This window comes from Vanacampus margaritifer, chromosome 1 (genome assembly GCF_051991255.1).
Source record: "Vanacampus margaritifer isolate UIUO_Vmar chromosome 1, RoL_Vmar_1.0, whole genome shotgun sequence".
NCBI classification, from domain to species: Eukaryota; Metazoa; Chordata; class Actinopteri; order Syngnathiformes; family Syngnathidae; genus Vanacampus; species Vanacampus margaritifer.
Window position 1 is genome coordinate 64,229,974 of NC_135432.1, and position 9,000 is coordinate 64,238,973.

Genomic DNA, 9,000 nt, shown 5'->3' on the forward strand with positions numbered 1-9,000 from the left:
CTTGGAGTTGCCAGAATTCAAGTGAATTGCACCACACATGGGCAATTGATACTTCATACATACACCGTGCTTATGCTTCATTTGCGCCGAGTCATTCTCACCGTGGTGATAAGCAAGCCACAAATTCGACAGTAGTCATATGATGCAAACCCACTCATTTTGAGTTTTCAATTCTCAAATAAACAATATGTATACAATAAAAGTAAATATTGATGAATGCAGTATGGAACTGCCACAACATCTGCTAGCAAGAGGCTGAGCAGTACTGTATTTGTTTAAGGTGCAAAGGCACTTATACATGCCGTCCTTTTCTCCCCCCAACCCTAAATTTGCAGATGGGCGCTTGTTTCTCCAAAGTGTTCGATGGGTGTCCGCTGAAAATCAACTGTGCTACATCCTGGATCCATCCGGACACCAAAGGTAGAGCTAGGGCTGTGGAATTCATTGAATTTCAATTATCACACTCCACAATTACAAATTGAGCATAATTGTAAAAAAAAAAAAAGGTTATTAATACTAATTTTTGAGTTGTTTAGAATTATATATTCGCACCTTTTTATTAAATTTTAAAAGAACTAATTTAATAAATTGTGTTTCATCCAAAAGGAACGTCCATAATTATAGTATTTCAAAGAATTTTATGAACGTTTAATAAATGAACGTCGTAATTGTGATTATATTTTCTTTATCATCAAGCAGCCCTAGGTAGAACGTCCAATTTCAGGAGAACCCCACCATCCGCGTCATACTTTTTACACCATCCTGATGCATGTGTATTACAAATTCCCCTGTTAGACCAGTACCTGATCTTTGGGACAGAAGATGGCATCTATACGCTCAATCTGAACGAGCTGCATGAGGCCACGATGGAGCAGGTAAAATCAGAGTCAAACCTCTTATCCAATTTTAGGCTGGATTTGCACTGCAGGTTCAAGTACCCAAATCAGATCTAATGTTCTATACATTGGTAACTTAAAAATATGAGTTTAATTTGTTTCAATGGCTTGACACTCAAAACACGTAATCCCGAAGCATCTTTCCCCATTGTATGTTCATGACGTCAAGCTGGCACTGACGTAAATCCCATGTGTGTTTAGGCTGCACTCACATTGGCGCTTATCTGAAACGTGTTGTATTTTTACCCACTAGTGGAAGAGGCTGTTAAATCTGATTTGAGCCACTTGAGCAAAATTATTGAATTGTGTCACAAGTATCATGTGGTGTAAATCCATCCTTAGTAAATAAATACAATTTGTTTCCACTTTCGAATGCTATATTGGTCACACATGGTCTTTATGTCACCTCCTAGCTGTTCCCCAGGAAGTGCACGTGGCTGTACGTTATCAACAACAACCTGATGTCTTTATCGGGTAAGTGGCGACGGCACCACGTTGCCCGTCACCGTCATTACCCGCCGCTGCTTTTGTCCTGCGTTATCTGGCAACACCTCCCGTCCTGAAAATAGACGTTATTTTTTTTTTTTCCTTTTGTGTGATCGGCGAGCTGCTGCCGCTCGTGGTTGTAAAATTTATAGAACATGGTAGGTTTAGAATTAAAGAAGCTTCCCCTTCTTTGCCTCTCCAGTTCATAGTTGCTGTCATTCATATATGTACATTAAGTACTTGCCTGACTCCTTTGCTGACCAAAACCGTAGCACCTACTGAGGCCTCCGTCATGCCTAACACGGAAAGTCTGTCAGTTTGATCTGAAGAGGTCACTTTAGCTTATTATGACCGTTTACTCCTGGAGAATTTGTCCAAATGCTACCAAATTTGAAGCATGTAGAGGAGCCGGACCAAATGTTATGAAACGTTTTGATGCAGTAACTGCTCTGAGCTTTATTCGTTAAGTGAAAATATTACACACTGCTTTTAACGTGTAACCAAAAGAGGTGGCAAACCCAGGTCCAGAAAGTAAAAACCCTGCCCACAGTTTGGCTTCCTTTTAGCCCTTATCGCTAATTGTTTCAGTTGTCGTGCAAGCTAGCTAGCTCCTATGGTGCTCGTTTGCCAGCTATGGAGCTAGCTAGCTAGCTAGCTAGCACCAGGGGCTGAGGCCAAACTGTGGCAGGGTTTTTACTTTCTGGACCTGGATTTGCCACCTCCGAGCCAAAATGTCGTAACCTGGCTGAATCGCTTGCCGCTGATTGATGTGTATTATGGGACGGATGACAAATCGTGAAAGCTAATTTGGTATTGGACTTGCTTAACCTCTGCTCTCTTCTCCTTTCTGTCCTTTAATCACTGTCCACCCTCCTCCCACCTGGCTTCACTTGACACACTACTAACCGGCTTCATCAGAAGGTAATGGCGCTTCACACCATCGTCATACTTGTACCGCCGCTCACTTCTAACCTTGCTCAAAAATCCTAGCTGCCGCTGTTGTTTGGTCGACAGCGTTAGAAAATGTGCGTTATGTGACTGTGATTGTCTCGCCGCAGGGAAAAACTTCCAGCTGTACTCCCACAACCTTATTGGGCTCTTTGAGCAGCTGAAGAAACCCGGCTTGGCTGCCCAGCTCCACACGCACCGCTTCCCGGACAAGATTCTGCCAAGGTGATATCTGTGCACTGACCTTTGCATGGTGGCCTGCGTAATCCTTTGTACCTCTGCCAAGGAAATGCAGTCACAAATTCCATATCCCAAAATCAATTTTTTTTGCATATTATGTTCCCTTTAAAACACTGTGCAGTCAATCAAGGTTTTGTTATGGAGCTGTTTTGAGCCTGGCACAGATGAATTGGTTTTGTTATTTCCGGTGGAGGGAATGCTGTTTTGCTGGGACTCGGCAGTCAGCTTTTCAAAGTTCCACTACGAAATGGTCGGTGCTTTATTGTGCTCCTCTGCTGTTTACTGCTTGTGTGAAAAATGAGCGCGCTCGCACTGAAGTGAAAGCTTTGCTCCGCCCGATTCACTACGTCATGGTCTCTTTTCAGCAGGGCTGACAGAGAGCTATTTTGTCCCCTCAGGAGGTTTGCCTTGACGACCAAGATCCCCGACACAAAGGGTTGTCACAAGTGCTGCATCGGTGAGTCCCCCCCCCCCCCTCCACACACCCTCACACAATTCATGATTTTATTTGTCCAATTGTGACCAGGCAGCATAGGTGACAAAAGTACTCGCAATCTGTATTCATGTAAACATAATACTTAGTACTTAAGTAAAAAGACACTCTTACGTGTACTTAAGAATAAAAGTAAACATGTTTTCTTTTCTTTTTTTGTCAATTTACATGCAATAACTTGTCACAATAGTAAAAAAAAAAAGAGAACTCTGCACACAAAATATTTTCTCTTTATATTTACTAACTTGTGCTCCTACTGAGAAGAAAAAATACCAGTAGACACAATATTACATCACTACAATGTTTTTATAATGGTTCATACTGTAGTTGGTTAGATTCCCTCAAAGGGCCATAATGGTTTGTGTAACCATGTAAATGTATAATCACCTCCTCATATTGTTATCTACACAACAAATGGAGGAATAATGGATTTTAAATGGGAAGTACTGTCAATAAAAAAAAAAAATCAGTTCTCATTGAGTTTGTTTTTAAAAAGTGATTTGCTACAATGCTTGCATGTTATTAAAAGTGAGGACAATTTCCATTTTGGGTACAGATTTCGCTTGAATCGCGAATGTCGACACGCACGGTCTGCTTTGGCGGGCCACGTCCAAAAATGCAATGGGTCGCATCTGCTGAAGTCCTGTAAACAAAGTATTTTTACTTCACAGTGAGGAACCCGTACACGGGCCACAAATACCTGTGTGGCGCGCTGCAGTCCGGCATTGTCCTCCTGCAGTGGTACGAGCCCATGCAGAGGTTTATGCTCATCAAGGTGAGTTCCACGTGATGTGAAACCACCTGCGCGGGTCCTTCAACTCTAACATGCATCTCGCATGTCCCCCCCTTCCCGAACGGCAGCACTTTGACTTCCCGCTTCCCAGCCCGCTGAAAGTGTTCGAGATGCTTGTGGTGCCCGAGCAGGAGTACCCGCTGCTGTGCGTGGCCATCAGCCAAGGCGCCGAGCCCGGCCAGGTGGTGCGCTTCGAAACCATCAACCTCAACTCTTGCTCTTCCTGGTTTACAGAGATGGGAACCAGTACGTTTTTCATACCGAACTTGTGCGAACTTGGACTTTTCTGTTTGTGTTTTCTGTCTATGGCCGGGAAGCTGAAATTGTAATCGTGATCACAAGTGGGATCGGCGTCGCTCACGTTTGCTACAAACTGGGTTTGGATGTAAACAAACAACTGTAGCTAATAGCCAGTAGTTGGTCTGTACATAAGGAAATGTCCAAGTCTCCTTTCCAGTTTAGTTCTCTCTCTCTCTCTCTCTCTCTCTCTCTCTCTCTCTCTCTCTCTCTCTCTCTCTCTCTCTCTCTCTCTCTCTCTCTCTCTCTCTCTCTCTCTCTCTCTCTCTCTCTCTCTCTCTCTCTCTCTCTCTCTCTCTCTCTCTCTCTCTCTCTCACACTTCAATTGTTGTTAATACCATATTTGGGGGTCGTTATTTCTGCCACTTAAAGAGAGTGATGCAGTGTTTCCAAATCTAGCAGCTTCGACACCATTTTATCTCCACTCGCAGGTAATCAGCAGGTGGATGCCATTCATGTGACCCAGCTGGAGAGAGACACCGTGTTGGTGTGTTTGGACCGTAAGTGGAGCGAGCATATTGTCATGAAATCCATCAGAAGTCCAAAATTGGATCTGATTCATGTTTGCACACAGAAAACTTGAAGATTGTTAACCTTCAAGGCAAATTGAAGTCCAACAAGAAACTGGCGTCCGAGCTCAGTTTTGACTTTGGCATCGGATCAGTTGGTAGGATTTTACATGTCGTCTCTTTTTTCTCTTTCCTTTTTTTTATTTATTTATCGGGCCTGATTGTTGGCAAGCGTGTAGCCTTCTTGCAGTAACAGTAAGTCAACAAGCGTCCTCTTTTGTCCCTGCAGTGTGCCTGCAGGACAGCGTTCTAGCCTTCTGGAAGCACGGCATGCAGGGCAAGAGCTTCAAATCCAACGAGGTAACAACACACTCACTCACCTGGCAGAGTCCAAGTGTGGGAAACAGGTTCTGGCACACAGAGGTTTTATTTTTTGTTTGCTTTTTGTTGTGAGCTGGGGGGGGTCAATAACGGAAGAAACAGTCAACACACACAAATCCAAAAGGATTTTAGATCTGAATCCCGATCTGCACCAAGCGTGTTGCTAGTTGTATGCGTTGTCTTCTGGATGTTTACATATTGCCGTGCAGGTGATCCCTGGTGAGACGGTTGACTTTTTACGCACGGCGGCTAATGAACTTGTCGACGGTGTGAACCTGATCACTGGTTGGTCTCACTCACACAATAAAAGTTCAAGAGATCACCGTGAGGTGAAGTATTTTGTTTTGATGGAAAGCGATACCAGCAGTGGCTTGGCCGCCATCTGGATTTTTTTTATTTTCTTAAATGTCAGCGGGCATGCAAAATTGATGCCCCGTCATAAACACAACAGTGAGCGGCTTTGAATAATTCAGCTTTTGTGTGGGTACGATTCCTTCACGGGCGAGCGGCTCCTCGACGGGCATTTGTTCCGCCGGCCGCCTCCGTCAACACGCGAGACCCGTATCACGTCTCCCTCCTCGTCCGAGCCAGGCGCTTAACACCTCGCAGGTGTCGCCCATTCTGCCTCGCGTCGGGCTACACGGTGCGGACACGCAAGATGGAACATAACGTTCCATGGAGACACTCGCAACAGCTACGACCTCCCCCAAGGACGAATTTACACAGTTGGATTTTGTTCAGATTTAGATTTTGTTCTTGTACAAAATGGCATCGCCTTCTTCAATTTTCAAGTTTGCAGCATGAATTTGACGGGAACTTTTACTGGGAACAAAAGCTGAACAATTTTGAAAAATCAAATTTTTTTCTCCGTATTGGAATTGTGATTTGAGATCCTTTTTTTTTTTCAACGTCCTCTTCCCGTGTATTTTTTAACAAACAAAAATGGCTGACTACCAATACGTGTCTTATTTTAAGGTATTGGTAATCACGGCGGTGAGGCGGCCATTTTACAGGGACAAGAAATTAGGAATTATATAAATACAAAGTTGCCATTAACTTCATGCAATTATGAGGAAAAATAATATATTGGGAGATATATGTCTTTCTTTAAAATCATCTGTCATTAATTGCGTATTGGTTGGAGAAAAAAGTGGTATCGAACATCCCTAATCATGACCATGTGCATGTATTCTGTAAATTCAACTGACTCGCTTTCATTTTTTTTTTACAGGCAACATATAATAATTCCATGTTTCAATAATGAGAGTAATAGTTCCAATACGAATATGACTATTATCGTGTTAAAGCATTTCATTATCAGTTACTCAGGCTGGATTTGGCCGCCTCTGAATTTTGTACACAGGAAAAACCCTGGTATTACAATTATTATACTTTTTTTGTTATATGTTTTAGTCATATAGGTTCAGCTTGCGCAAAAATAAAGGCAAATGAACCATGAATTCATATAAGACAGTTTATCTACTTTAGTGAAAGTTGCTAACTTATTAAACTCTGACTTGCAGTTAGTTTCAAGTGTGTTTACTAATTTCACAAAATTATACATAACACAAGTGTGGCATAAACATAAGTCGCTAAGTCATAAATTTGATTACAGTGAAACAATATGTAAATGTGTAGACTGAGTTAATTAGGCAATTAATTTTTTTAACAATTAATCAGCCAATTTTTGCCGATTTTTCTCTCGTCTATTTAAAATAACAATAGTAAAACAATCAAACATTCTGCCTGCAATTCCTCGTTATTGTTGTAATCATTAAGGAATCAAATAAGTTATTTTATCGGCATTGGCCTCAAACATTCTTTTCAATCAAGCCCTATTAAGAACTATTAAATGTAACACTCTTGTGTTGTTTCACAGGTTACGCAGGAGATCTCCGACCCGAGCAGAGTTTTCCGCCTACTCGGATCCGACAGGTTGGTACCAGCCAATGTTTTTTTTTTTTCTCTCTGCCAGCTGCCTATGAGCGCGTCTTCACGCCTGCTATGTAATTTCATCTGGCGGACTGTAGTTTCCCAGCTCGCCTTCATACCATCTGAAGGTGTACCCTGTGGTATCTCCAACCTTGAGACAAGGAATTTTGAGGGGTCCAAAGGGCCTCCTGATCCTGCCTTAGAAGGCCAAAGGTTGCCAGGTGTCATCCACAGGGATGTGATTTTTCCGCTAATTCGCAGAATTACGCTTTTTTTTTTATCTCCCCCCCAAAAAAAAAATTCCGATTTTTTTTTTTTTTTTTTTTTTTTTTTTTTAGTTCATTGTGTATGCACATGACTCCGACAGATAACATCTTCTGCTATAACAAAGACATTTGTGGTATGCTCTAATATGAGTTACTTTTCATTTAGTCATGATACAATTATTTGTTCATGAAATTTGAACTCTTCAACATTATTTATGTGTTAACTTAGTAATCACATTAGTTAGATATGATGATATTCTCAGTGATAGTTTTTAAAAGCAAAGGCAGTCCAATGTTTTTGAATGTGACTGATTTTGAGTTGACTAAAACTGCCATTTTATATGAGATAGTTCAATATACTGTACATTGAAAATTTATGCTGTTGTTTTGTCTATTTTTTGGTCATGTAAGTTTGCATTGAAAGTACTTAAAAACACGGAAAACCCATGAGCTCCGGGGGGCCCCCTTGTCCCCCCACCAGGGCACTGCCCTGGACCTAGCAGACCCCCGGCTAAATTTTCAGATAATTTCACTTTGGTCAAATCACATCCCTGCATCCAGTGTCATTGGTGAAAAACAGTTCTTGGTGGCGGGTGCGTAAAAGGGGCTTGTGACTCTGCCGCAGAAGGCAGAAAATTTTCCGAACCTGGTTTCGACTCGGTGCCTTTCTCACAGAGCAGTGACACAGCTGACTTTGAAGGGTGGGAATTTTATTTATTTTTGTTGAGCCTATTTTGCCCCCCTTTGTGTTAACTTTTTTTGTTTTTTTTCTCTCCCACCTTTCGTCCAGGGTGGTGGTTCTGGAGAGCCGACCAACTGACAACCCGACGGCGCTGAGCAACCTCTATATCCTGGCAGGTCATGAGAACAGTTACTGATCTACCAGGTGGAACCACAGATATGTTTTTTTTTTTATATATATATATATATATAATTCGCGTAAGAGGAACTTCCTGTCACGGCATGTTGTGTTTCCGTTGAGCTAACCGGCTGCTCACAAGGAGCCCGTGAGGAACGTCCATCACAGCATAAGGTCACCAATAAGAACTGTCTCTCTTTTTTTCTTTTTGTGTGTGTACATTTACATCCGCATATTTGGAGGTATCTTAAGTGCCATTAAAACTGGTGAGTATCTTTTTGGGAGATTTTAGCGCCCCGAGGCTTGGAGCTTCTGCGAGCCACCTCGAGCAGAGCAACACAACCACCTGAGCCACACGCGCGTTATTTAAGCAATATTTATTATTAATATTAACCTCGGGTATGTCTGACTACCTAATAACCAGCCTTCTGAGCAGCTTTTGGGTTCTTCTTGCGTTGTAACATAGTCGTGCATCCATCCTTTTTAAATCTTGAATATAATGTACAAATAAGTTACCCCTTTTACTCTTTTATAGACTTACCTTCTTATTTGCACCGTGTAAGCACTTTTGTACATTTTCTTTATTTTTTTTGTAATTTAAAAGGACAAGATGAGGGATGTCGTGCTTCTGTCAACATCGTTGCATTCCCTTTGCAAAAATGTTTTAATCTATGCAGTTTTTTTGTTTTGTTTTTTTTTTAATAAAAAAATATCTGTTGTTGACATGGTGTGTGTACATATGTAGTATGTATGTTGAAACCTGTCAGTGGGGAAAAGTGTGCATGTTGAAAGCATGGACCGACCAAGGTTATTAGTTATTGAAAACTGAAGAAATAAAGTAAAATGGGAAAAATGTTTTCGATGGCAAAACAAAATAAAAACAAGTGTGCGTTTTTAAAA

General features: G+C 41.7%; 1 protein-coding gene across 14 annotated transcripts in view; it reads left to right on the forward strand.

Moving 5' to 3' along the window:
- map4k5 (mitogen-activated protein kinase kinase kinase kinase 5) overlaps positions 1 to 8,823 on the forward strand; it is a 34,182-nt gene extending 25,359 nt beyond the window's left edge. For 9 of the 14 annotated variants that reach the window (XM_077560342.1, XM_077560389.1, XM_077560357.1 and 6 more), the window contains 12 exons: positions 336 to 420; positions 796 to 875; positions 1,310 to 1,370; positions 2,441 to 2,555; positions 2,936 to 3,027; positions 3,735 to 3,838; positions 3,925 to 4,102; positions 4,585 to 4,653; positions 4,728 to 4,820; positions 4,952 to 5,022; positions 6,923 to 6,978; positions 8,032 to 8,823. In XM_077560342.1, coding sequence (XP_077416468.1) covers positions 336 to 420; positions 796 to 875; positions 1,310 to 1,370; positions 2,441 to 2,555; positions 2,936 to 3,027; positions 3,735 to 3,838; positions 3,925 to 4,102; positions 4,585 to 4,653; positions 4,728 to 4,820; positions 4,952 to 5,022; positions 6,923 to 6,978; positions 8,032 to 8,119 — 1,092 coding nt within the window. In that variant the 3' untranslated portion in view covers positions 8,120 to 8,823. The remainder of the gene's footprint in view (positions 1 to 335; positions 421 to 795; positions 876 to 1,309; positions 1,371 to 2,440; positions 2,556 to 2,935; positions 3,028 to 3,734; positions 3,839 to 3,924; positions 4,103 to 4,584; positions 4,654 to 4,727; positions 4,821 to 4,951; positions 5,023 to 6,922; positions 6,979 to 8,031) is intronic. The other 5 variants (XM_077560380.1, XM_077560446.1, XM_077560456.1 and 2 more) reach the window with 2 other exon arrangements.
- Positions 8,824 to 9,000: the final 177 nt, after the last annotated feature.